At 40.1% G+C, this 27839-nt stretch overlaps 1 protein-coding gene across 2 annotated transcripts in view; it reads right to left on the reverse strand.

Moving 5' to 3' along the window:
* MYBL2 (MYB proto-oncogene like 2) overlaps positions 1-27839 on the reverse strand; it is a 50311-nt gene that overhangs the window by 9700 nt on the left and 12772 nt on the right. For both annotated transcript variants that reach the window (XM_020998779.2, XM_020998778.2), the window contains 7 exons: positions 23289-23445; positions 21509-21814; positions 11966-12364; positions 9132-9271; positions 6984-7083; positions 5755-5868; positions 18-134 (listed from right to left, as the gene is read on the reverse strand). In XM_020998779.2, coding sequence (XP_020854438.1) covers positions 18-134; positions 5755-5868; positions 6984-7083; positions 9132-9271; positions 11966-12364; positions 21509-21814; positions 23289-23445 — 1333 coding nt within the window. The remainder of the gene's footprint in view (positions 1-17; positions 135-5754; positions 5869-6983; positions 7084-9131; positions 9272-11965; positions 12365-21508; positions 21815-23288; positions 23446-27839) is intronic.

Raw genomic sequence — 27839 nt, forward strand, 5'->3', positions numbered from 1 at the left:
CAAGTGCATTCCCTTACCTGGTTTCTTTTAATACACACAGTCTTTGGCAGGGAAGACACCACAAGCTTCAGATCTTCATCCACTATGTCAAGGGCAAGAGATTTTCGGACTTTCTTAATTGGACTCCGATGTAGCTAAAAGGCAAACAAAGAAAAAGGCAGTCAAGGAACGAGATTAGGGATGAGTACGTATGACTCAATTTAGCGAATGTCTGTCATGTGCTTGTTCTGTTTAAGGCATCATGCTCAGCACTGAGGACAGAGACACAAAAATACAATTTCATTTCCTCAAGAAGCTACTGGATCTACATGAAGGGAGGACACAGTATGTGTACAAATACGGACTATCTGAGGCAGAGTAAGATAGGAGCAAAGAAAAGAGAAGGCCCAAGAGTTAAGGAGGAAAAAAATTAAAAAGAAACCATTTTCCCCTGCGGGGAGCAGTTAGGAAAGTCTTCAAACAGAAAGGTCTGTCAACAGACAAGATGATAATGAACAAAGCGAGAAGAAGCTTCTACCCAAAGCCCTGATAAGCTCTCTCCAAAGTCTGAGCCCCAGGCAAAGCATATAGAGGCTGGGCTGGGCTGGGCTGAAGTGGGCCTTTGGACTCTGCTGCCCCAGGGTTCTGGAACCTTGTTATAAACAACTGGTGGTCATGGAAGCCGGCAGTAGGAGAGGAAAAAGGTTCCATGTGTAACAAATATTTACTGATAGCGTAGAAAAGAGGAAGAGGAGAGTGGGGAGAAGAAAGAGAAGGAGTTCAGAAAAACTCATCTACACATCATACCCATCTGGGAGCATTTGTAGTATTCAATGCCCAGAGCACCCCATTTCTTCAAAGAGAAAAAGGAGCACTCTCTGAACCCTTTCCCACGGCCAACTCTGGTCAGGTCATCATAATTAGAAAGCTCACTTTTGAATAAAGCTTGTTTTTAAAAGTCTAATGGAATGATGGCCCTTGCCTTAGAGGACCCCGCAACTTAAAGAAGACAGCCTATCCATGTGTGCTTTCTCTCTCTCTCTCTCTCTCTCTCTCTCTCTCTCTCTCTCTCTCTCTCTCTCTCACACACACACACACACACCCCCCACAAACCATTTCACAGAGGTCATAGATAAATATAGAGGTGATTCTTTTTCATTCACAAGAAAAAGCAGAGGGAAGACAATTAGGTTGTTTAAAGTTATTATAGGACAGAGTTGTTTACAGAGTTATTACAGCAAGACAGAGCTAGTCTGCACTGGTGGTCCAGGAATCACAGCCTTAAAGGAGCTACGTTTGAAGGAACCCGGTTTGGCAGAAAGAAGGGCATTTAGGATGTGCATGCACATGTATGTTGGTGTATCATACAGATAACAGTTGTATGACAAATTCACACAGCTGAATATACACTCTAGCAGCAGTGGAGGAGGGATGGGAGGACTGAAGTGGAAGAGAACTTGCTATGGGCATTAAACGTATGTATGTATTTCTACTACTCACACATACTGCAATGCTTCCAAAGGTTACAGGATCATAGGTTTGGAGCTGGAAGGAATCTCAAAAGCCCCCGGAGACCAACCGCCTCATTTCACAGATAAAGAAACTGAAGCCCAGGAAAGTCAAGTAACTTGCCCAAATTCAATCGATACACAAGTATTTGCTGTTGTTCAGTTGTTTCAGGCGCGTCTGACTCTTCCTTCTTGGCAGAGTGACTGGAATTTCCTTCTTCAGGTCATTTTACAGATGAGGAAACTAAGGCAAACAGGGTTAAGTGACTTGCCCAGGGTCACACAGCTCATGAGAGTCTGAGGCCAGATTAACTCGTCTTCAAACCATTCCAGTCTCTTCACCGAGAAAACCCCAAAATGGGGTCACAGAGAGCCGGACGTGACCTAACTCAACAACGACTTGCTGACTCTCGGCCCCGCACTCCTACTACATGCCAGGCACTGGGATTACAAAAGAGAATGAAAAGAACAATCCCTCCCTCTCCTCATGAGAACAGAGACATGAGCAGGTATGTACAGTATAACCATAAATAAGGCAGCTAGGTGGCACAGTAGATAGCATACTAGATGGAGAGATCCGAGTTCAAATTCTGGTTGAGACAATAGTTGTGGGACCCCAGGCAGGCTGCTTAACCCTTCTGAACCTCAGTGTCCTTATCTGTAAAAATGGGACTACTAAGAGCACCTATTTCACAGGATTACTGCAGAATCAAAGGAGGTGTCTATATGTAAAGAGCTTTGTAAATCTTAAAGCAATCTATAAATGAGCTTGAGCACTTTGAGAGGAAGGGCCCTCAAAACTGAGGCAACCAAGAGAGGCTTCAAGTACAAAGTGATGCAAGAGCGTCTTGAAGGAAGAGGAGAGTCCTACTGGGGCGGCATCTGAACTCAAGACCTCGGACTACAATCAGTGCACTTTGTACTGCCTATCAAACACTGTGATTCCATCAATGGGGGCCCTCCCTCCATGGACAGAGGCAGCAGGCTACATGAGTTGCTGCTTGTCCCCAGAAGGTCTGCCCGCAGGCAACAGGCTTCTTCCAATTTAATCCAGCTAGTTCTTTAGTATCAGACAAAGATGAGGGAGCTAATCCTCAGAGACTTGCTCCAGGCCACATAGGTAGAGAATGAAACAGCCTAAAATTAAAGCCAGGAGTCCTGACTAACCAGACCATCATCCTTTCTACATGACCACAGCTCTTATTTCTCTGTTCTGTTCCAGTTATCTGAGATTATTCCACGAAGGTCCTCCACCATGCCTCATTCTGGTGCAGACATCACAGAATCATACATTTAGAGCTGCAGAGTACCCTTGGTAGAGGGAACTAAGCGTAATCCCTTCTTTTTAAAGATGAGAAAACCAAGTCCCATAGAGAGGAAATAACATGCCCAAAATCACACAAGTAACAAGCAATAAAGTCAAGAATTGAACTGGGGTCCTTCCTCTCCAAGTTGTGTCCTTTACATCAAAGGTCAACCTAGGCACAGAGCAGCTAGCTGCATCGGGGAAGAATGTACTTCATACCGGTGAAATTACTAGTCCTTGAGGTACTTACCCTAACACATCACTAAATCTCCTATAGAGAGTTGCCAAAAAGGACTTCGGAAATCCTTAGAACAGAACACCCACTTCTGAACTTTGCTTCTGTTTCTTTCCTGATACACGGACAAGCTGCTCCCCCTAGCGTCCTCCAGTTAAACAAAGGGACAGCTTCCCAACTTCCAATCATTAGATGGAACTGTGAGAAGCATCTTGGCATGAGATTTGTAGAAAGTGACAGACTGAAACAAGCAAAAACAATATACTATACACTATGACTACAACAAAGTGAATGATAGAGCAGCTAAAAGAAAGTCAATATACAATAACTACCACCACGTAAATGGGAGAGAATTTTTAAAAAGAAATTGAATGCTGCATAATTAGAATGACCAAGGCCCATAGAAAAGTTAAGAAACTGGAGCATCCTCTCCCTTTTCTCCTTTTTTACCTAGAGGCAAAGGAAGCATGAGGGTGTAACACTACAAATACTGTCAGACTGGACTGACATGTTGATTGGTTTTGCTGAATTGCATTTTTCCTCTTTCTTTTAAGTCTTTGTTAGAAGGGGATGACTCTCTGGGTAGGTAAGAAAGGAGGGAAATCTATTCAGAAATAAATGTGATTTTAAAACAAAAGATCTAAAAAAAAAAAAAGATGTGTTTTGAAAGACAAAAAAGCCAAGTCAAAATATGAGTAGCTGAAAAACCAACGAAGGTCCTAAACAATAGATAATTTAAAATGGTTCCTCCCTCAAAGCAGAAGACAGGTAGCATAGACATTGCAAATAATGATCTCTATTTTAGTTCTGGTATTTTGTCTTGTTTTTTTTGCCATGTGGAGGGTTCAATTTTGAGGGAAGGATGAGTAGAAAATGAAGGTGCTAGAAAGAAAAGGCATCAATAAAATGCATTAAAAATCTTTTTTTCCCCAAAGTTTTTTGGGATGGCTTCTTTCTCCTTTGTACTTAAATACTAAAGTGACAAGCATATCTTAATTTTCCAGAAACCAGTTGCTGGATGTCCCAATTTGCCCTCCTGTCTCAAGTAGTACAGCCAGGACAATGAAAATAGAGACTGAAGAAATGGGATTGGGAATGAGACCTGAAAAAGTGCCCTTACTGTTATTAAATGACAAATTACTGGCCAAGTGGAAAGAGCACTGTACTGGAAATTAGAGAACTCAAGTTCTAATTTGGGTTCTAATACTGACTGGTGGTATGACCTTGGTCAAGTCCCTTTCCCCTTTCCTGGACTTCAGTTTCCTCGTGTGTAACGTGAGGAAGTTGAATTGGATGATTATTAAAGTCCCTTCTCGCTGTATTGTTTCAACTGGATTGAGTTCAGCTCTGGTGAGGCTCCTGAGAAGTAACTCGGTAGTCACTTAACAGTAACAACAACACCGTAAAGACAATGAACTATGAAAGACTTAGGAACTCTGATCAACTACCAATTCCAGGGGACCTGGGATGAAACATATTATCTTAGGAGATAATACAGATAGCGAGCTGCCGGGCTCAGAGTGCAGACTGAATCCTATTTTCTTTTCTTTCTCTTTTTGCCTTAGCAATAGCTAACATGTATTAGCAATGAGCTTTGTTTTTCTTACCTTCTCAATGTGTGTGGGAGTAGGGAGAGTAGGAGGGGACAGGGAGAGAATTTGGAACTGAAAATCAAATTCTTTTTTTTTTTAAATGAAGAACCCTGTAGGTCATAGGGGACCCAAAATCACATTTTGGGGGACACCCCAATGTCACTATCAATCAACAAGCATTTATTAATTGCCCACAACATGGCAAGGGATTTGGGAATACAAAAATAACAACCAAACAGACCTTGATAAAGAGGAAAGAGACAGAAATAGTGGTTGGCAATCCCCTCTGCCTATACACCTACCCTTTCCATCCCAAGCTCTTTAATTCCAGCTCCCTCTCACCAGAAGGTGCCATCTCTGCAGGAGATGTTGTGAGGAAGGCCATAAGGAACCACAGTGCTGCTGCTCCCCAACCTCAAACCAAGCACCTGGCCTGGCCACTCTCACATATATACTCCTGATACCAGAACTACTCACACTGGGAAGCCAGGGAGCTGCAGATAAAGTGTTTCACTTCCTTCTAAAAAGCCCCTCAAATCAGGATGCCCATCAATTGGGGAATGGTAGAATAAGTTGTGGTATATGATTATAATGGAATATTACTGTGCTATAAGAAATGCAGAGCAGGAAGATTTCAGAAAAACCTGGACAGACTTACATAAATTGATGTAAAGTGAAATAAGCAGAACCAGGAGAATACTGCACACAGTAACAGTAACATTGTACAATGACTATGAATGGCTTAGCTCTTCTCAGCAAAACAATAATCTAAGAAAATTCCAAAGAGCTCACAACGAAAAATGTTCTCCACATCCAAAGAACTGATGGAGTCTGAATGCCGATCAAAGCACACTATTTTCACTGTCTTTATTTTTTTCACAGTTTTTTTCTTTTGGTCTGTTTCTTCTTTTACAACCTAATATGGAAATGGGTTTTACATGACTGCACATGTATAACCTGTATCAAACTGCTTACCATCTCAGAAAGGAGGGAGGGAGAAAATCTGGAACTCACAATTTTTTCAAAATGAGTGCTAAAATTCGTCTTTACGTGTAATTGAAAAAAACAAAATACTATTAAAAATAAAAACTAAAACCCCTCAACCCTGATAACAGCAAGACCAGACCAACTCACTCCTTGTTTCCTCTTTTGCTTCTCCAGCTTCACGTCATCTTCTATGATCAGCTCAATGCCAGCCTCAGTCCGAAGAACCTCCTTCAAGTCTTCTTCCAGGTGCGGGGTCTGGGGCTGAGGAGTGTCACGGTTATAGAAGATTTACAAGAAAAGCCACACAACACGTACCCGTAGAGTAACCTAACCCACTTGGAGAAGGCCAGCTATGGACCCTGAGGATAGGAAGATAACCCCTGGAAGATAGCAGCTCTGCTTTTATAATGCTACACTATCCTGGTTCTCCAGCTACCCTCCGACAGAGCAATCTCCCTGGTCTTTTGGCATCTTTTCTTCTCCCCCACCTCCACCCCCCAAAAAAGATAGGCAACAGTATGGTAAACTGAAAAAGTTCTGGACCAAAAGTCAGAAGACACAGGTTCCAGCTCTTGCACTAACCCACTGTATGACTGCAAAGATGTCACTGCCTTTCTCCAGGCCTCAGTTTCTCCACGTGTAGAATTAGGAGGTTAGAAGAGATGATCTCTAAGGCCACTGTAGTTCTCCTCAGTTCTATGTCTCAATAGTCTTTATAAAGGTCCCCTCCAGCTCTAAAATTTCATGAGCTCACAAGAAGTTCATTTAAAAAAACAAAAAATAAAAAGACATTTATGCCAAGTGCTTGAGGGTAAATTTATGCTTAAATTAAATTGCTGTGGTTTTTTCTCTCTAGATAGTCTTACTAGATATTACCAGTAAGATTTTTCTAAAAGTATTGAAAATTTAAGAAACCCTGTTGTGCTAATATAGCTCGGGGGGAACAACCGAGCCTGTACTTGTCCTCGGGTCCATAACTTCTTCACTGGGGTACAGCTTAGAATAAACACAAGCACTGGCAAAAACCTCATCTTTCCCTTATTTTCAACTGAAGGAGGAAAAAAATTTCCAAGTGTTCTTCTAGAAATGCTGGGTTTGAGCTTAGATTCCAAAGGCCAAGAGGTCACTCTGATGAAGGAACTACCCACTTTCAGGACAACATGCTCAAGCACGCCTTAGACCTGTTGAGTTTCCATAGTGAAATACCAGCACATATCAATGCAAGGGAAGTCTAAGAAAAATCTGAACCTATTAGTTTCAGATTACTATTAATTTTCAATTGCACCGAGAGTAAAAATAGTCTGAAGAAGCACAGGCCATTGAGAGCATCCCAGGCCCTAGGCAGGACGGAAATCCTTGTAACACTGGGCACGTACCAGAGGTTTTAGTGGTCCATATTTCTCCAGGGCGTTCTTGAAAGGGGTGGGTGTGTGGGGAGTGTTGTCCATCGAGTATTTCTGATCCGGGGTAACGAAACTGCCAGTAAATGGAGGAGCACTTCAGAGCCAGCAAATACAGACGTCCTCCCCTCCCTCCTCCGATGCCTGTGGTTGCTTGAGACTCCCAACTGACTCATAAACACATTCTCTACCTTTTATTCATAATAATAGTGATAGCCAGCATTTCTGTAGCCCTTTAACATGTGCCAAGTGTTTTCCATCCACGATCACATCTGAGTCACACAACAGCTCTGGGAGGTAAGTGCTACAGGCATGATTATCCCCATTTTACAGATAAGAAAACTGAAGCTGAGAGAGACTGAGTGACTTGCTTAGAGTCACAAAGCAAATGAATGGATAAGGTGGATTGGAATCATGTTTCCCAAACTCCAAATTCGGCATTTAACCACTATTCCATCCTCTCGGAGAAAAGACAGTGTGTCTTGTAACTCTTGTAATTTAGTACCTAGAGCAAGGGTGGGAAACCTGGGGCCTCCAGGCCACATGAGGCTTTCTAGTCCTTGGGTGCGGCCTTTTGACTGAGTCAAGTTTTACAGAACAAATTCTGTTATTAAAGGGCCACACCCAAGGACCTACAAGGCCTCATGTGGCCTAGAGGCCAAAGGTTCCCCATCCCTGATAGAGTATAAGTTCTCAATATTCCCAAGTCAACAAATCTATGAGTATTTGTCCCCAGCATAAAATACTTTAAGCCAAGAATTCTTAAGCTGGGGGGAAATAATTTTGAAATTATTTTGATAACCAGTCAATAAATATTTACTAAGTACCCACTGTGTACCAAGCACTGTGCTAAACACTAGGAATATAAAAAAAGAATCAACCAAATTTCAATGTAATTTATTATTTTTGTAATCTTACAGATTATTTTATGTACTTAAAACCATCACTCTGAGAAGGGGTCCATAAGCTTCCCTAGACTGTCAATGAGGTCCAGGACACAAAAAAGGTTTAAAAAGCCTTGCTTTAAATGGAGACTTACTTCCTCTCCAAAGACCTCTTTTTTTCAGTGGTGTTTTAGAGGAAGACAGCAAGATACTGGGGGGTGAGGGGGAGAGGAACAGCTAGCTAGCATTTATATGGCACTATCCTTTATAAAGTACTTTGCAAATATTATATCCATTTATCCTCACATCATCCCTGGGAGAGAGGTACTTTTATTATCACCCTCATTTTACGGATGAGAAAATTAAGGTAGACAAGAGTTGAGTGACTTGCCCCGTGACCCACAGCTAAGAAGTGTCTGCGGTGGGATCTGAACTCAGTCCAGGTCCAGTGCTCTACCTAGGACATCACCTAGCAGTTAGGGGCTCTAGGTGCTAGCTCTGCCCTGGCCTCTCACATTTGCTTGTTACATAAGAATTTTTCATTTAAGTGAGCTGTAGAGAAGATGCCAACTTGCACTGGTAGAAGGAATTTCCCTCATTTGGGAAAATGTTATGCCAATACAATTAGACGTCCAAGCCCTATCTAAAGAATTACAAAGCAATGTATTTACAACATCCCTAAGGGTAAACAGTACAAACATTATTATTATTATTCCCATATTACAAATGAGGAAATGGAGGGTCAGAGAGGTACAGCAAGCTTTCTAGTCACACAGCTTTTAGGTGTCAGAGCTGGGACTCACACCTGCCAGGCAGTCTGATGCAGCCTCACCTCTCCGTGCCTCAGTTCCTTCATTTGTAAAGTAACAGGGTAGGACTCAACAGTCGCCAAGGTTTCTCCAGCTTGAAGTTTATGATTCTAATTTCTTGATTATATCCTGTAAGCTCCCTAAGGGCAAAAAACTTTCATATTTGTAACCGCGGAGCTTTTAGTACAGTGCCTGGCATACAGAAAGCACTTAATAAATGCTTGTTAATTGATCTGAGAGAATGTCTCAGTTAGGTGCTGGTTTGTTATTAGCCTCTTTCACATTTGCTGTTTGGGGTTACCTAGGAAACTAAAGCACAGGGAGAAAAGAAGAGGTTTTGGTGAAGCGATGGAGACCCTGTCAGGTCACATGGTAACTATCTAGAGGTACAAATCCCGGAAGTGTCTAAGTCTGGGTGCAGGGAGACTTACGCATTGCTCTTCTGGTGCAGCGGGGTCTTGTCCCGGTGCAGTGGGGTGGTGACAATGACCTTCTGGCTACACACAGGTGTAGATGTCAATGAAGGGCTCTCTAGCTCCAAAGTGTCCTGTTTGGTCCAGAAGTTTAAAAACTGCAAAAGAAAAAGAAAAAATGAGAAGATAACAATAAAATAAGGCCCTGGGCTCTTTGGGAAGCCCCCATAGAGGATTTCTCTAATCACAGTCTTATAAAACTCCGGCATGGAAAAGAAAGACCTTAGAGGGCATTTAGTTGAAAATGCAAGCCCAGTGAAGGGCAAAGGCGTTCCCAAAATTTGAGGGTGCTCACCAGCATTTATGTTCAACTCTCAATTTGGGGTGCTCAGCACTTATGGTCAACTTTCAATTACCCCAGGCAATGGAGAACTGAAATCTCCAAGACCCATGCAACAAAATTCCCTTTTAGTCATTAGATTCCATTTCTTTTCCCACTGGACTTTTTTGTTAAAAAAAAAAATCAGCACTGAGGCAGTAGAAATATCTTCAACTTAGGAATCAGAAGCCTGGTATTTTACATGCAGCCTCTGGTACTAACTATAACCAGCTGGGTGACCCTGGGCAAGACACTTCACCTCTTTGCCTCAGTTTCCTGAGCTGTAAAATGAGGATACTACTTGCCTGACCTATACTACATAGGGTTGTTGTCAGAGAAAACAGCCTCCTAAATGTCTAAGAGAGGCATAAGCTGCTGTGATTGCTATTCCTACCCCTTGAGAATGGTAAGAAGTGATGGTCTGGAGGGGAAGGAGGAGAAGTCATCCAATAAACCTAGACAAGCTGCCCCCTGGCTCCAGATTATAGGTATAAGGTGATGGTTCCTGAACTCAGCTTGTTTTTAGGCATGCTGAAACTTCAATTGCTGCTTTTATACAAGACAGCACCAGAAAGATGACTATGATACTAGATTTTTTTTTTTAAATCAAAGCCATCATCATCATCTAAAATTTCCCTTAACCTCTACTTTATCTGGATAGGAACAAGTAAAAGGCCAATTATCACCTGCCAAAAGAAAAATCTTTTGTTTCTATTTCACCAGTAGGGAACAGAGGCTAGTAAAACCTGGGGAATCCATGGAATATAACCATGACTACCACCACTATTACCACCACTGCCATCATCATATTTATATAGCACTTTATGGTTTGCCAATTATCTTATCTGGTACTCAGATAAGATACAACCCTGAGAAGTAGATACCATTATTACCCCATTTTACAGAATAGGAAATGAAGGCAGTCAGAGGTCAATTGACTTGCTCAGAGTCACACAGCTAATAAATGTCTAAGGCAGTATTTGAACTCAGATCGTCCTGTTGCCAAGGGTGTCTACTATGTGACCCAGTTGCCCACAATGGGCAAAGCAGAAACTCAAACTAAGACTCCTGGCCTCAACCCCAAAATACCATCCTTGGACCAGGAACAACTCCTGGGTTAGGATTAAGAAGAAAATGAGAGATGGGTGATGGCAACTGCCCCTACGTGGCTCACCCCTAATCAATGACAACTGTGGTTCCCTAAGTTTCCTTCTACTTTTCTCACAGATCTGTGTGCAAACTTAAGGCCTCTCCTGATTCCAAGGGCCATTACTGCCATGGTATAACTCTTGACAAAGAATAAAATCACCACATCAGGGTCCTGGGCTCCCCTAGAAAACAAAAGATTAGAGCTAGAAAGGCAGGACAGTACAGTGGAAAGGGCACAGGACTAGGATTCAGGTCCTGGGTTCAAATCCCAGCTTTTCCATCATTGCCTGTCTGACCTTGGGCAAGTTCCCTAATCTAAGAAATGAGGGATTTGGACCAGATGACTTCTAAGCCCCTCTTCCAGTTCTAAATCTATGAGCCTATAAAGCTCCTCCCTCAGCAGAAGATAGCTGAGTATAACGGGAAACATACTGGATGAGGAATGGGAAGGCCTTGGTCCCAGTCCCAAGTCTACCACTGTGGGAAATCAACTTGGACAAGTCATCATCCCACTAATGGCCTCAGTTTCTTCATCTAAAAAATGTGTATTAGCTTGACCACTGTTTTTAACAGCGTCCATGAACATGCTTTTTTATCACTGGTAATTGGAATAATAGAAATTATTGAAATAATTTAAAATTTTGTCATTTTGATAATTGTACTTCAATATAATTGGTTTCCTCTATAACCCTCTATTTAATGTTATGTATCTAAAAACACTATTCTGAAAAGGGATCCAAAGGTTAAGAAGCCCTGAGCTAGATAACCTCTAAGGTCCTTTCAAAAAACAAAAATACAAGTGGAGAGAGCACCAGTCCTGGAGTCAGGAGGACCTGAGTTCAAATATGGTCTCAGATACGTGATCAGGATCACTAGCTGTGTGACCCTGGGCACATCACTTAACCCTGACTGCCTTGCAGAAAAAAAAAAAAAGAAAAGAAAAAGAAAAAAACTGACCTGTCTCTAGTGGATATATGAGCAGTGAATCTTTCTGTGACACCTTCACGGAATGGGGGTCATGGAACATCACGGAGAAGAGCAATGCCTGGACACCCTGCTAGGATCAGCCACGCCCAAACCCCAAGAAGATGCATTTCAAACCAGTTTAAAGAATGGACAGGTATAAAGAATGAATCAGGTTAAAAATGGGTTCCAGCCATTTGCAGGAATGGCTCACAGGACAGTGACCAGAGCTGCTTCCTAGGCTCAGTGGTATCACAGAATGTGCCTGGTCTCTTAGTCAATCTTTTCCTCAGCACATCCAGTATAACATCCAGGGACCCTGGGGTACCTCAAGAGTGCTAAGGTCTGGCAGGCAACTCACCTGGGATGGGGAGAAAGGAAGTGTCTTCACCGGTGTACTTTTGGGGGTGAGGCTATTACAGGAATCCATAAAGGAGTAGCTGGCATTGGGGCTGTTCTCTGTGACAGGAGAAAGAGTGACCCTTCTTTTCTTCTGCCGCTTGAGGATGGAGGGAGGGGTGCTAAAGCTGACTTCAGTGTTCGGCGAGATGGGGATCAGCTCCCCGCGGCTGCCCTTGCTCAGGTCGGAGATGGTGTGTCCATCTAAACGGTACTCCGTCATGCTGTGGGCAGAGACTGTAGGTTTGCTGAATGTCTGCTTAACGGGGCTGTTGCTGCTACTGCTGCTGCTGTTACCACCACCGTTGGATAATTCCTCAGGCAGGTCAAAGTTACTTAGGTCACACCACCCATCAGGATCCTGTGCAGAATAAGTGACACCAATAAACCACGAGCAACTCAACTCAGATTAACTTCCCTAGTGCAAAAACAGGTCTGGCATAAGGGCAAGGGAGTTCTACTCGAGTCACGCTTCTCAACTTTGATAACTGAGGATCCAGAAGATGGTGACAGGCTAGAATGGTCCAACAAACACAGGAAAATGCACCTAAATATAAGAATAAGTATAAAAGTATGACTGGGTTCAAATAACACACTTTACAAGTATGAGACTGGAGAGGTATGGGTCTAAAAAGAACCTGGAGGTCTTAGGGGACTATGAACCCAATAAGTCAATAGTGTGATAACCATCAAAAAAGCTAATGCTATTTAAGGTTGTATTAAGACAGGCACAGTATATAAAACCAAGAAGGTGATGATCCTGCAGCACTCTGCCCTCATCAGACCATACTAGAGGGCCGAGCTAAGTTCTATTAACTCCATTTTAGGAATGACACTGGCCAAATGGAGCATGTCCAAAGGAGGATGACCAGGATGGGGAAGAACCTTGAAGTTCAGATCAATCAATTAAGAATTCATTTAGTACTTTCTATGTCCTAGGCATGCTCTAGGTGCTAGAGAGGACTATAAAGAAAGAGGAAATTCCTACCCTCAGGAAGCTTACCTTCTAACAGAGGAGACAAAAAGTATAAACGTAAATAAATATAAATATGTATATATATATATATATATATATATATATATATATATATATATATATATATATATATATATATAATATAAAGAGAATTAAATAAATACAAAGTGAGAGGTAGTATGGTATACGTAATAGATAGAAAGCTGTCCTCAGAGTTGAGTAGCCTTGGTTTCACAAGCCATTTAAATTCTTAGTTCTCTAAGAAAACTCCCCAAGACAATAAAAGTTGCAGGAAGATGCCAATCTGAACTGGTAGAGCAAATGTCTCACTGGCAGCCCCCCTACAAACAGGTGGAATGAACTGATGCTGAGTGAAATGAGCAGAACCAGGAGAACATTGTACACAGTAACAGCCACACTGTACAAGAGTCAACTATGACATACTTAGCTCTTCTCAGCAATACAATGATCTGAGACAATCCAAAAGACTCATGATGGAAAATGCTATCCACAACTATGGAGTCTGACTGCAGACTGAAGTATACTATTTTCACTTTTTTGTTTTTTCTTTCTCATACTTTTTCCCTTTTGTTTGGATTCTTCTTTCACAACATGACTAATGTGAAAATGTTTAACATGACTGTACATGCATAGCTTATATCAGATTGCAAACTGTCTTGGGGGGAGGGGAGGAAGGGAAAAAGAAAAATTTGAAACTCGAAATCTTATAAAAATGAATGCTGAAAACTATCTTTACATGTAATTGGAAAAAATAAAATACTATATACAAAAAAAAACCACAGGTGGAATCCTTATCCCTAAATATATAGAAATGAGATGGAAGGTCACATGTGAAGAACAGAGAGAAGGCCAATTTAATTGGATTACAGATTGCCAGAAAGAAATGTATAAGGCTAGACAGGCAGGTTGGGACTGGGATGGGAAGGGTTTTAAAAGCTAAATATCTATTTTATCCTAAAACCACTAAAATTGACCAAGTTAAAGAGTCAGATATGCACTAAAGAAAACAAATATGGCAGCAGTGTACTGGAGACGGGAAGCAACGAGACCCTATTAGGGGACTGGTACAATAACTTGGGCCAGAGATAATAAGGGCCTAAGCAAAGTCCTTAGCTATGTGATTGAAGAGAAAAGGGCCAATGCACGAGATACACGGGGTGAGAGAAAGAAGAATCCAGGATGATGCTGAGGTTATAAGCTTGAGAGACTAATAGAAGAGCAGTACTTTTGAGAAACAGAAAACTTGGAAGAGAAATAGTTGAGGGAAAGGGTTTAGGGTTAGGGTTAGGGACATGTTGAGTTTGAGATCTCTTTGGGACATATAGTTTGATGTCCGATGGGTAAAATTTAGGGGAGAAATGAGAACTAGATGTACAGATCTGGGAGCTTTCTGCATAGACATAATAATTAAATCCCTGGGAGCTGATGAGAGAGTATAGAGAAAAGACTCAGCACAGATCCCAGGGAAACATCCACAGTTTTGGGCAACGATACAGATGATGAGCCAGCAAAGGAGCCTGAGAAGTGGTTAGACAAGTAGGACAACAGAGAAAGAGAATATTTCAAAACTCAGAAAAGACAAGAGCATCCAGGAGGAAGGGAGGGTCAGTGCTGTCAAATGCAACAGATACACTGAAAAGAACGACTACAGAAACAAGACCAACAGATAGGGGGATTACTTTGGGGAACTAGGATTGCTTAGCCTGAAGGGATGAAGACTTCATGGAGATCTGATAGTCATCTTTCAGCAGCTGGTGGGCTGTCAGGAGGAAAGAGGGATTAGGCTTGTTCCACCAGGCCTCACGTGACAGAACTATGAGCAACACGTGGATAAGCTGCAGAAAGGCAGAGTAAGATCTAATTTAAAAAAAAATTTCTTAACAAATAAACTATCCAAACATCACCAGACCTCAGAACACAAATTACTATAGTAAAGGCTTCCTTCCCGGACAAGAATTTCTGCAGAAACTGGAAAGCCGTTTGGCAGAAATTAAGTTTAGACCAGCATTTTATACCACAATCCACAACATAACAACTACTTCCTTCAAAAGGAACAGGAAAGCACCGAATAATATAAAAGAATAAAAGGGACTATATTTTAACAGAGAGGAAAAGACTTATCATGGAAATTGGCATTTTCCTTAAGTCATCTGCCTATACAATCCAACTTGTTAGAGCAAAGATCAGAATTGATAATAGACAAGAAAAAAATATGGCACACAATTAAGAAGATTTGACCCTGAATTACTTAAACAGGTTATTGAAACATTTTAAAAATAGGAAATAAACAGAAATGGCATCAACATTTGTCCAAAGTAATTATATACAAAAGTTAAACCAATAAATTAATTGCTACTCAAAAGACAACCAAAAGAGCCCCCAAAGTGTCTTAGTCCAATGATGTCAAACTGAAATAGAAAGCGATCCCTGGGGTCACGTAGAAAACCACAAATTAACATTATTTGTATTGTATTTTAATTTATCTTGTTAAAAATTTCCTAATTACATTTTAATCTGGTTCCAGCTCCACCCCTGTCCCTCTGGCTTAGTCAGCAAGCACTGTACTGATTCATCTAAGACAGATGGCTGCCAGAAACAACCCTGGGTAAGAGTATAAACTAGAATAGAAATAAATCTTAAGGATGACGATTATGGATAGTATAGTTCCATAGAGAAGAGACAAGCAGCGAAAGGTAAAACCAATCCAAAAAATGACAAGACAGCCAACTAAACAAAATCATCCTAAGGCCATTTAGGGTGGGTACAAACTTCAGAAAAATGGAACAAAATCATCCTAAGGCCATTTAGGGTGGGTACAAACTTCAGAAAAATGGACAAGATTTGCAACGATTATTAGAACAAACTTGTTTTCTCCATCAAGTGGAACCACCACACCTGGTCCCTAACATCAGTCTCTGAAGAGCGTTAGAGGAAGTAAAAACAGGACTAAAAAGAGCAAACATATGTGCTAGAAGGCCATAAAGGAGGGAAAGATACCAAAGACAGAAAATTTGGGACCTTAGTGGTAGCAAATTAAAAAAAAAAAGTGACCAAAAGAGTATCAAAACTACCAACCTTTATACCTATGCTCCATCTATACAAAATCTTTATTAAGAAATCTCTCATATAATTGATATCATGTTACTTGCCTTCTCAATAGGTGGTGCAGGGGCTAGAGGGAAGTAAAGAACTTAGAACTCAAAATTTTAAAAAACTAATGTTATACATTGTACATAGTAAAAACAATACTGTATGATAATCAACTGTCAACGACACCTATTTTCAGCAACACAATGATCCAAGACAATTCCAAAGGACTCATGATGAAAAATGCTATCCACCATCGGAATAACTGATGGAGTCTGAATGCAGATCGAAACTTCTTTTACTTTCTTCATTATTCTTGGGTTTGGTTTTTTTTTTTTTGGTCTGTACTTTCCTTCACAACATGACTAATATGTAAATGTGTTGCACATGATTGAACATGTATAACCTTTATCAAAATTGCTTATTGTCTCAGGGAAAGGAGGGAATGAAGGGAGGGAGAAAATTTAGAGCACAAAATTTTTAAAAATGAATGTTAAGAATTGTTTTTACATGTAACTAAAAAAACTCATAGTTTAAAAAATGAGTATTATAAATAAATGAATAAATGAATGAATTTAAGAAAAAAAGACATCTCTATACAAACTGAGGACATCCTTGATAAAGTAACAATTAGGCTTTCTCAATCAGTATTCAACAATGGCCCAAGTCTTTATCATCTTGCCAATGAGTGAAATATGTAGAGAATATAAGACTGCATTTTGCTTAATGTTTGTCAATTAAAAAAAAACAAACAGCCAACTCAGTAGGATTTGCCAGATCTTTTATAACTGGGTTGTTTAATAATAACAGTTAATAATTAATAATAAATATCAAGCAAGGGATAAAACAAGGAGGCACACGCTTGCCAAAAGCATTTGCCATTTTGACAGGAGATTCAGGACAGAATCCAGGCCAGGAAGCATTCCTTATGGATGATGAGGCCCTCAAGATACTCTTGTGCATGACACTATGTTGACTGTATTGAGCTTCAAGACATTGCAGAGCCTCCTGGATGTGTTCTATTATTACTCAAAGGAGTTTAGCTGGTCCATTAACACAGGAAAGACCAAAAAGATAAAGCATATCTATTGCCCTGATTCCAACATGCATCTAAATGTACACCCCATAGAGCTTGGCCTAGAGTTTTTATATCTGGGACAGACAATACAGATGGACAATGAACTGGGCCAAGAGTTGAAAAAGAAGAGAGTGGATTAGAAAGCTTGCAGGAAACAGCAAAGCATTTTTACTGACCCCAAGCTTCCCACAACACAAAAGCCTGTCCTTTAAATACTAACATTTTACTGGTGTTATTTTATGGTCTCTTAAGAACTAAAGATAAGCATCACACAGAGGGCAATGGAAAGGTGAGTGAAGACAATGCATCATACAAACCATGAGAACTTAAAAAGCAAAAATGAGTATGATAGATATCATGATGGAATTGTGTGACAGAAGAAAATGGGCTAGGCATGCAAGAGTGAGGGATAACAGGTGGATGGCCCAAGTATACACCCTTGAGATATCAAGAGAAAGCAAGGAGGGCCTTCAGCACGTTGGATGGAATGGTGAGCATTGGGGAGGACCATAGACAAAAGTAGCAACCAATGGACAGGTGTGCACTGACTTCTCAAAATAAATATGCAAACTGAATATAAAAGGCCGTGCCATTAAAAAAAAAATTTAAAGAGTTCAGGTACTTTTCACAACTATGGCCATAGGGAAAATTCTTAATTGAACAAGGAATGAGTAAGATCATAAAAGATAAAATAGACAATTTTGACTACATAAAATTAAAAAGCCTCTGAATGAATAAAATCAATGAAGATAGAATTAGAATTGAAAAATTAGAGTGAGATATATGTTTGCATTGCTTGTGACTGATATCCAAAACATACAGGGATTAGACACATACATAAATGCCAAGGGCCATTAGCCAAGGGGGGGAGTGGATTTTCCAAAGAATCTGAAACTATAAATGACCACATGAAAACATACTCAAATCACTAATAGCAAGAGAAATGCAAATTTAGGCAAGTCTGAGGTTCTTACTCACACTTGACAAATTAGCAAAGATGACATAAATGGTTAAGTGTTGAAAGAACACTGATGCATTGTTGGTGAACTGTGAAGTGAACCAACTGTTCTAGGTAACAATTAGGGACAATGGCGGCAGCGAGGTGGCACCTTGGAGCCAAGGCCTCCAGCCTTGGAGTCAGGAGGACCTGAGTTCAAATACGACCTCAGATACTTGACGCTTCCTAGCTATGTGGCCCTGGGCAAGTCCCTTAATCCCGACTGCCCCAAGAAAAAAAGCAAAAACAACAACAAAAAATTAAGGACAATCCAGGAAAAGAAACCATATCCTTCACCCAGCCATTCTACTACCAGGGCTATACCCCAAGGAAAGCAGACAGCAACAAAGGTCCAATATACATATGAACAAAATATTCACAATAGCATTCTCTGAAGCAGCAAAGAACTGGAAACAAAGTAGGTAGCCACCCATTGGGAAATGGCTGCAAAAATGACGGTAAATGAATTTACAGACTATTACTATATGGTAAGAAAGGACCAAAAGGACAAATTCAGAGAACTGCAGGAAGGAAGGTTTATATGAACAGATGCAGAGTGAAACAAACAGAACCAAGAGAACAACATACATAACAACAATAATTTAAATGAAAATATCATTAAAAGGAAATCCAACTATGAGTAAACGGAGGGGAAAAATGCTTCTAAGCAATAGATCGTGAAACCAACGTCATCCCTAGCAAAAAAAAATTATTTAGTATAGAAAATTGCTGTATACATTGTCAGATGTGGTGACTGTTCTGGAAGTTTTTATTTAATTGGTTCTGTCACAAGGAAAGAATCAATAGAGGACAGAGGGGTATTTGTGAAATAGCTAGGATATAAAGACAAAAAAGCATTAATAAAACATTTTTTTAAAACACAAAAATCAATTAAAGCTATACAAAAGTGGTATAGAGGTCCTCAAGCAAAGGATGGATGACCATTTATCAGAAATGCTGTAGGAGACAAGTTTTTTTAGGAAAGAGTTGAACTGGAAGGCCTTTGAGGTCTCTTCCAACTCAAATTCTCTGAAAAACTAGCCACACGTGGTACTGCATGCAGATAGTCCCTGTTGCTAGGGAAATCAAGGATGGTGGCTCACTGGAGTACCATGATAAAGTAAATTGGACGTCCCAACTAAAGCAAGAGCAGGGGGATAGAAACATCACAGGTATATGCAAGAAGCGGCAACCCAGTCCAGGTTGGAAAAATAGAGCAGGTTAAAGCTTTTGCGCCCATCAGCAGCAGAATCAAAGCCAAGATGAAAGGCTGCTACACTTCAGTCTAGATAAGACGAGAAAACTAGCCTCAAAATGAATGAATGAATGAGTCAACAAATGAATGAACAAATAAAAAAATAGCAGTAGCTTGTAGAGACATATTTGCTCAAGCCCTTGTCAAATCGAAACCTCAGGAAATCTCAGAAGTCTAAAACAATTCCTAGACATTTCTAAGGAGCTCTAAGGAACTTAGTACCACTAAACCTACGTTAATCCCTTTCTCCACCATCCACCCTCTGAAAAAATAAAAACCTCAATAGTCACTCCAAAACCAACCTGGTAAAGACTATTTTAGATTGGCTGGGAGAGTCACATATTAGATATCTCTTAAAGTCAATCTCTCAGGGCTTGGCCCCAGGAACTGACTCTCCCAGGGCTTTCAAATCAACAATAAATCACTTTCTTTAACACAAAATGGAAAGTCAACTACCTAGACCAGCATCAGAAAAGGCAAGGGGAACAGTAAACTTGGATGGCTTCTGTTCAAAAAGATCAAACAATGACTGGCTTTCTTAGAATAGATACTTAACAGAGCACAGTGGGATTCTCCTTTAATTGGACAATATATTTCTATTGATGCAGCTTAGAATCAAATTAACTTTGCCAGCCTTGCCACAATGTTGATTCATATTGTTCTTACATGTAGTCAACTGAAATCCTCAAGGTCTTTTTTTTTAAATAAATTTTTATTGATAATTTTTGTTTTAATATCACCAAATTTTCTCCCAGTATCCCTTTTCCTCTCCCAAAGAGCCACCCCAAATAATACATTCTTTTAAAGAAAAAAAAAAGGAAGAGGGGAGGGAAAAGTCAGCAAAACTGATCTACACATCAAAAAAGTCTGAAAATAAATACAATGTTCCACACACAAGGATCTTCAACCTTTTTGAGGAAAGAGCTCCTGGGTCTTTTTCCTACAAACTTCACCACCCTGAAGTTAGGCAGCTGATTTTTTAAAAACTGAAGTACACAGGGCTTTACAGTTATCCCTACTGGATTTCCCTTTGTTACATTCTACCCATTGTCTTATATCAATGAAATCCTCATTCTCCTCTTCAATCGAGGTTGGCACCTCCAAGTCATCCTTTCATAGAATCAATCAGACATCACAAAACTGGAAGGGACCACCAAGGTTATCTCTCAGTGTTGTTGTCTACACAGGCATGTCCAATTCTTCATGGCCCCATTTGGGGTTTCCTTGGCAAGGATACTGCAATGGCTTGCCATTTCCTTCTCCAGCTCACTTTTCAGGTGAGAAAATTAAGGCAAACGGCATCAAGTGACTTGCCTAGGGTCATACCGCTACTGAGTGTCTAAGGCCAGACTCGAACTCAAGAAGATGAGTCTTGCAGATTTGATTCCAAGCCTATGTTCTATCTACTTTACCACCTAGCTGTCCAAAGTGCTACAGAAATGTCAACTAGTCTTACAGTCTCTCTCTGCTGTTAGTATTAAAATAATGCCAAGAGTAAAGGATTCAATGATTTGAAAGTTATCTGTGATGGGAGATGATGTGCTAGGTGCCACTTTGAACAACATGAGGAAACCAGTCATCCAAAGTAACAGAACCACCAGGGCTCCTTTTTCTGGTTACAGAACCAAGCCACTTTTCCCCCTGAATTTTCCCTATGACAACTGTTCTGTGTGACCCCGCACACCTCCTCCTCATAACCTAATACTTTCTTCTTTCTCAACTATTTCTTTAATCAAGAAACACTAGAAGTCAAAAGACACCCTAGGGCTCTCTTCTCTATCAAGTGTTTACAGGACCTTGGACAGGTTAGTTCATCTCTTTCTGGACCTCAAGTTTTTTCATCTATAAATGATGCTAAAAACCCTGCCTCCCTCAAAGGCTGATGAGGAACAAATGAGGTCAGAGCCAACAACAGCGCTGTGTAAACTTTGTGTACTGTGCCCAATATAAATGCAAGGAATCTTTTTTTCTTAAATTCTAAGCTTACTAACCACATACAAAACCAAATTCAAAGACACAAATAAAAATTCTGAAAAACAAGGGAATATGAAGTCACAAACTCCTGTTACTAATGTAAGGAATGATCATTACCGATTCTATCAGATCCAGGGCATCTGTCAGGTTTGGCATTGTAGCTGGACACAAGAAGTTAGCCGCCTCCACCACCCACTTGTACGGGGAGCCAACTTCAATGGGGGAATCCTCAGACTTCAGGTCCTTGGGAGTCTCCTCCATGGGATCGGGGATCAAGTCTTTGGCTGGCTCCTCACGAGACCTCTCCTGCTGCTCCACAGAGGTGGTTACAGCCTTGACACCTGATGTGGCCGCTACCTCCTCCTCACTGACTTCCTCCTCCACTTCCATGACCCCAGTGGACCAATCAGTAGTAAGGTTCTTCTGTTTAACACAGTGATTAGGGAGGAAAGAAGAATCAAGGTTACACAAAGATCTACACTGCCGAGGAAAAAAATTGTTCATGGCAAAATAAATAAAAACAGCAGCAACAAAATCCAGGGGAAAAAAAACCACACAGAGGGACAGGACAGCAAACAGGACACTTGTTACTACCTTATTCAAATTAATAACGGCTTTTTTTTCCTTTTCTTTGCCTTTCCTTTCTTTACTTCAGTTTTATTTTATGAGATCCTATCTCAACCAGGCTGGGAGTGCAGAGGGGGCCCCCATGGCTCTGATCCCACTCCTGACTGGCAGAGAAGCTTTGACCTGCTCCATTTCTGATAGACTGGTTTGCCCATCCTTAGGAAGCCCTGGGTCCCCTGGGGCTCCTGGGGCCTTACCATATTGGTGCTATACACAGTGAGAACATCCAACTGGCTTTAGTCCTACTGCAGCTCAGAACCACCAAGCTTAAGAGAGCCACCGGCTTTAGCCTACCCAGTAAAAGAGATCACAGGCATGCACCATCACACCCAGCCACACAGGCATTTTTAAAAAATTGCAAGCAATTAGGAGTTCATGCATATCTATATGACCACTTATGTTATTTATCTAAATGCTTCTGTGAGTAGTAAGTCTGCAATTTAAAAAAAAGGGCTAAAATTAAAAAGAAAGGCCTACTGAACCACATAGTTTCCTTGTGAGAACAGTAGTCCAGACTGGTCTTCTTTACGCACAGGTACAATGCTATCACTCCATTGTCCAAAACCCCAGTGCTATGTCTAAATATCAAACTCACTGGCCTGGTACTGAAGGCCCCCAGCCTGGACTACTATCACTCAAGCCTATCCCACACTTTCGCATCCTTGAGCCTCTGCATTCCCCATTGTTTAAAATCCTCTTCACTGCCAACTCCTCCCACTGCTGACCTCCTAACTAGGTTTTCAAGGTCTAGTTCAAATGCCACCAGTGCCACAAAGCATTTCCTGATTCTACCCAGCTGAAACTGATCTCTCCTTACCTCGTCTCATAGCACTTCATCCTCCTCTTGTGTATCTCACGACTACTTTACATCAGAGTTATTTATTGGGAACTATCTTAATTCCTCCATTAGGCTGCAGGACCCATCTTATTCACTTTTAATATTACCTTAGCATCTAGGAAAAGGACCCAGCAGGTAAAAGGGGCTTAATAAACATTTGCTGAATGACTAATCAATCAGAGGATTTAGGAATGGAAGAGACTTCAGGCATCCTCTATCCAACCAATCCATCTTACCATGGAGAAACTGAGGATTAGAGAAAGAAGAACTGACCTGAAATAACCAATAAACATTTATTGAATGTCTGTTATGTCTCAGGCACCGTGCTAAGCACTGTGGATACAAAGTCAAAACAGTACCCACCCTCAGGGGGATTCCACTCTAATAAACTGGCTTTGGTTCTTCCAAAGAAAGTGGGCCTAGCGGACTTACCTGGCTCTCTGCTGAATGGACACTCTGACCCTCCCTATCCTCCACTTCTACCAGCAAGTACACAGATTTAGGGTCCTTTGTCTCACTCAGGAAGCCCCCAGTGTCCACCTTCCGTTTGATGGTAGAGTTCCAGTGGTTCTTCACCGCATTGTCAGTCCTGTCAAAGAGATTGGTAACTTTTTATAGTCTGATTGTGATCACTCTTACTATAGCACAAAATCGCTCAGAGTACAAAACCTTGGGTAGGGGCAGATAGGTAGTGCAGTGGACACAGCACCGGCCCTTGAGTCAAGAGGATCTGAGTTCAAATCCAGCCTCAGACACTTGACACTTACTAGCTGTGCGACCCTGGGCAATTCACTTAACCCCACTGCCTAGCAAAAAAAAAAAACAACAACAAAGAACCTGGGTATTAACATGGGGTGTTCACTGATCTTAAGAGACCGCCCAGTTCTGATGGATTCACAGGAGCATCCTATCAAAGGACAATAAGCACCCATACTACACAAATTAGTCTCAAAAACTGAGAAAGAAAGCATACTACCAGTTGCTTTTTATAAGAAAAATGTAGGGGCAGCTAAGTGGTACCACAGTGAGGAGAGTGCATGGCCTGGAGACAGGAAGACCTGAGTTCAAATCTGACCTTAGATATTTACTAGCTATGTGACCCTGGGCAAGTCACGTAGCCCCAACTGCCTTCCCTCTCATGCCTCTTTCCTCAAAAACAAAAACATAGTCCTAATACCTAAACCACAAAAGGACAAAACACAGGAGAACTATGGGCTGAGATGACTAATACTGATTCAAAATTTTTAAATAAAATCCCACAAAACAGATTACAGTGATTCACCTAAGAAACCATTCATATGACTAAGCTGTATTTATACCAGAGATGCTAGGATGGTTCAACATTAGGAAAACAACCAACATAATAATATTAAAAACAAGAACATCCCAAACCACATGATTATATCAACAGATACAGAAAAAACTTGACAAAGTCCCATCTTTTACAGGAAGACTTCCTCAATGCCTCTTATTTTCAGTGCCTTCTCACTTAATTATTTCTCATTTATCCTGCATATGGCTTGTTGGTATACATTTGTTTGCCAGTTGACTCCCTCCTTAGATTACGAGCTCCTTGAGGACAGAGACTGACTTTTGCCTCTTTTGTATCCCCAGCACTCAGCACAGTGCCTGGCACACAATAAGCTTAATGTTTGCTTACTGATTGAGTACCACTCTCATTTATGGGAGAAAAAAGTATAAGAATAGAGGGACTTTTTTTAAATACAAAAATTACCTATACAAAAACAAAAATAAGTATCATATAGGAAAATACATTAGAATATTTTACAGCAAATACAAGAGTAAAGTAAGAATGCCAACTCTACCCACGATTACTTGATATAGTTCTGGAAATCCTAGCAAAAACAGTAAGATAAGAGAAGGAAATTAAAAACATATAGATAGGTAAAAAGACAAAATTACCTCTTTTCTGCCAATGATATGATATTTTACTTAGAAAATCCTAGTGAATTGGCAAAGATACTAATTTAGGCAATAGCTTCAGTAAAGTCGCAAGCTACAAAATAAAACCTCAAAAATTGACAGCATTTCTATATACTAATAATAACAAAATTCAAAAGGGAGCAATAGAATAGGAAGTTCCATTCCAAATAACTACAAAATCCGAGAAGCAACATACTAATGCACACAAAATAACTAATAAAGTAATAATCTATGTAATAAACTAATAAAGTGCTCCTTAAAGAAATAAAAAACAACTTAAATAGCTGGAGAGTATTCAGTGCTCATCCATGGGTTGTGCCAATATAATAAACATGACAGTTTTAATGCTATACCAATCAAATAATCAAAGAATTTTATAAATAACAATTATTTATCAGAACTTGATACTTAACAAAACTTGATAAATAATATAATTCACTTGAAAAATAAAATGTGAAAAGAAAAAATATAAGTAGGTAGAGGTGAAGGAAGAACAGCACTTCCAAACCTCAGTCTATATTATTAAGTAATAGTGATCAACACCATCTGGTAGTACTGGAATAGACTAGACAAGGAAGAAATCAGAAACAAAAAAAAAATCTCAATAACCCAAGTTTTTGATATACTAGAAAACACAAATTACTTAGGAAAGAACTGCCTATCTGATAAAAATTCCTAGGAAAACTTGAAAGCAGTCTGGCAAAAATTAGACTTAGATCAACAATTTATCTCATATTCCACAAAACTTTCTAAATGAATCTATGTTAAAGATCATACTGCAAAAATGTTTTAAGAGAAGCAAATCATATATTGCTCACAGCAATGAGTGTATATATTCTTAGCCAAATAAGGGATAGAGGCAATAACAGATGGTAAAATAGATTAACTCTGATTACAGAAAAGCTTCAGCACAAATGAAATCAGTACACCCATTCTTAAGGGGAAGGTGGGGGAAGAGGGATACTGTAGATAAGGATAAGAAGTAAGAAAGGATAGTGGAGAAGGGAACTGGTTAAATGAGAAAAAAAATCTTTGCATCAAATTTCACTAAAAAGGGTTTCCAAGATATAGAAACAATTAGCCAATTTAAAATTTCCCAAATTGATAAGTGATCTAAGGTTATGAATAAAAAGTTCTTTAAAGAATAAACTATTAACAATAGGAAATCACCAATAATTAGAGAAATGCAAATCAAAACGACCCTGAGGCTTTACCTCACACCCAGCAAATTGGCAAAGACACTAAAAGAAGGGAATAATGAATGTTGGGGAGAGGGAGGAAGACAGGCCCGATAGAGATTTGTGGGTGGAGCTGTAAATAAGTAGAACCAGTTTGGAAAGCAATTTGGAATTCACTAAAATGTTCATACACTTTGACCCCAGAGATTCCACTACCAGACTTATACTCCAAGATCATTAATAAGAAGAAAACAGAATATACACTGAAATATTTATAGCATCATTTTTTTTTCTGTGATAGCAAAGAATCAGAAACAAAATAGACGCCAATCAATTAGGGAATGGCTGAACAAACTGCAGTATATAAACGTAATGGAATATTGCCGGGCTGTAAAAAATGTCAGGGGCAGCTAGGTGGCATGACGGATAGAGTGCCAGGCCTGAGAGTCAAGAAGACTCATCTTCCTGAGTTCAATTCTGGCCTCAGACACTTACTAGCTATGTCACCTGGGCAAGTTACTTAACCCTGGTTGCCTCAGTTTCCTCATCTGTAAAATGAGCTAGAAAAAAGAAATGGCAAACAAGTCCAGTATCTTTTGTCAAGAAAACTCCAAATGGGATCATGAAGAGTTAGACATGAAATGACCAAACAACAAAAGACGATGAATGTGACGAACACAGAGAAGCATGGGAGGCAAAGCAAAGTAAGCAGAGCCAAGAAAACAGTATACATTATGACAACAACGTAAATGGAAAGAAGCAAGCCCAAAGTCAAGGTTGGATAATTATGAAGGCCCAGCATGCCTTCAAACTGGAGCTATGAAAAGACACTCCCACTCCTCCCCCCATCCTCTGCGGAGGTGAGTAGTCCACAACAACTGTATACTGCACAGTTTTAGACTTTTTCAAAGTACTTAATGGTTATGCTGATTTTTTCTGTGTTTTCTTTTTTCTAATCTTTAAAAAGTCCTGCTTGTTATACAGGAAGGCGGGGAAGGAATACTGAAGAAAACTATAGTGATGTTAAAAAAAATTTTAAAAACTTTATTTTTTAAAAATAAACTTGATAAATAATATAATTTAGTATTTTCATCCATAAGATGCCTACCTCCTCTAAATTCTTCTCATGGATACTGGGAATCACTCAGTTATATTTTAATACAAAAAGAAAATATTTTCTCTTCCTGGCCCAAAGAAAATTAGAGGGGGCTGATCTTCAGTGATCAGCCTAGCAACCTTGCTGTACTTGCTGTACTTACAATAAAATCTTTTTAATTCTCAAAACAAAAAAAAAAGCGAGAGAAAGAAAATTAGAGTTTTCTTGTCTCTATTTTTTCCCCCAACGAGGCAGTACAGTGTAGTGAATAGAAAATTGGACTTGCAGTCAGGTAAAACTGGGCTGAAATTCTACTTCAAGTATTTCCTGCCTGAGTGACTCTGGGCAAGTCACTTAATCTCTCTAAGCCATAGTCTGTTCATCTGTAAAATGGTAACAATAACAATAATAATAATGTTAATAGCATCTAGGTCTCCCGAAGTTGTTGTGAAGATCAAACAAAATAATGTAGGTGAAGTGAATTACAAATCTTAAAAGTGTTATATGTGATATTATTATCATTGTTCCAATCAAAAGGGAGAGAAATCATGAGTGAATCAATAAACATTTAAGTTCCTACTATGTGCCAGTCACCGTGCTAAGAGGTAAAAAAAGACAGCCCCTGCTCTCAAGAAGCTTACAATCTAATGCAAACAAATACACATAAAGCAAGCTATATACCAGATACATGGGAAATAATTAACAGAGGGAAGGCATTGGAATTAAGAAAGTGTTGCGGAAGGCTTCCTGTATTTCTCACCCTTT

Source organism: Phascolarctos cinereus, unplaced genomic scaffold (genome assembly GCF_003287225.1).
Source record: "Phascolarctos cinereus isolate Bilbo 61053 unplaced genomic scaffold, phaCin_HiC Scaffold_2;HRSCAF=192, whole genome shotgun sequence".
Classification (NCBI taxonomy): domain Eukaryota; kingdom Metazoa; phylum Chordata; class Mammalia; order Diprotodontia; family Phascolarctidae; genus Phascolarctos; species Phascolarctos cinereus.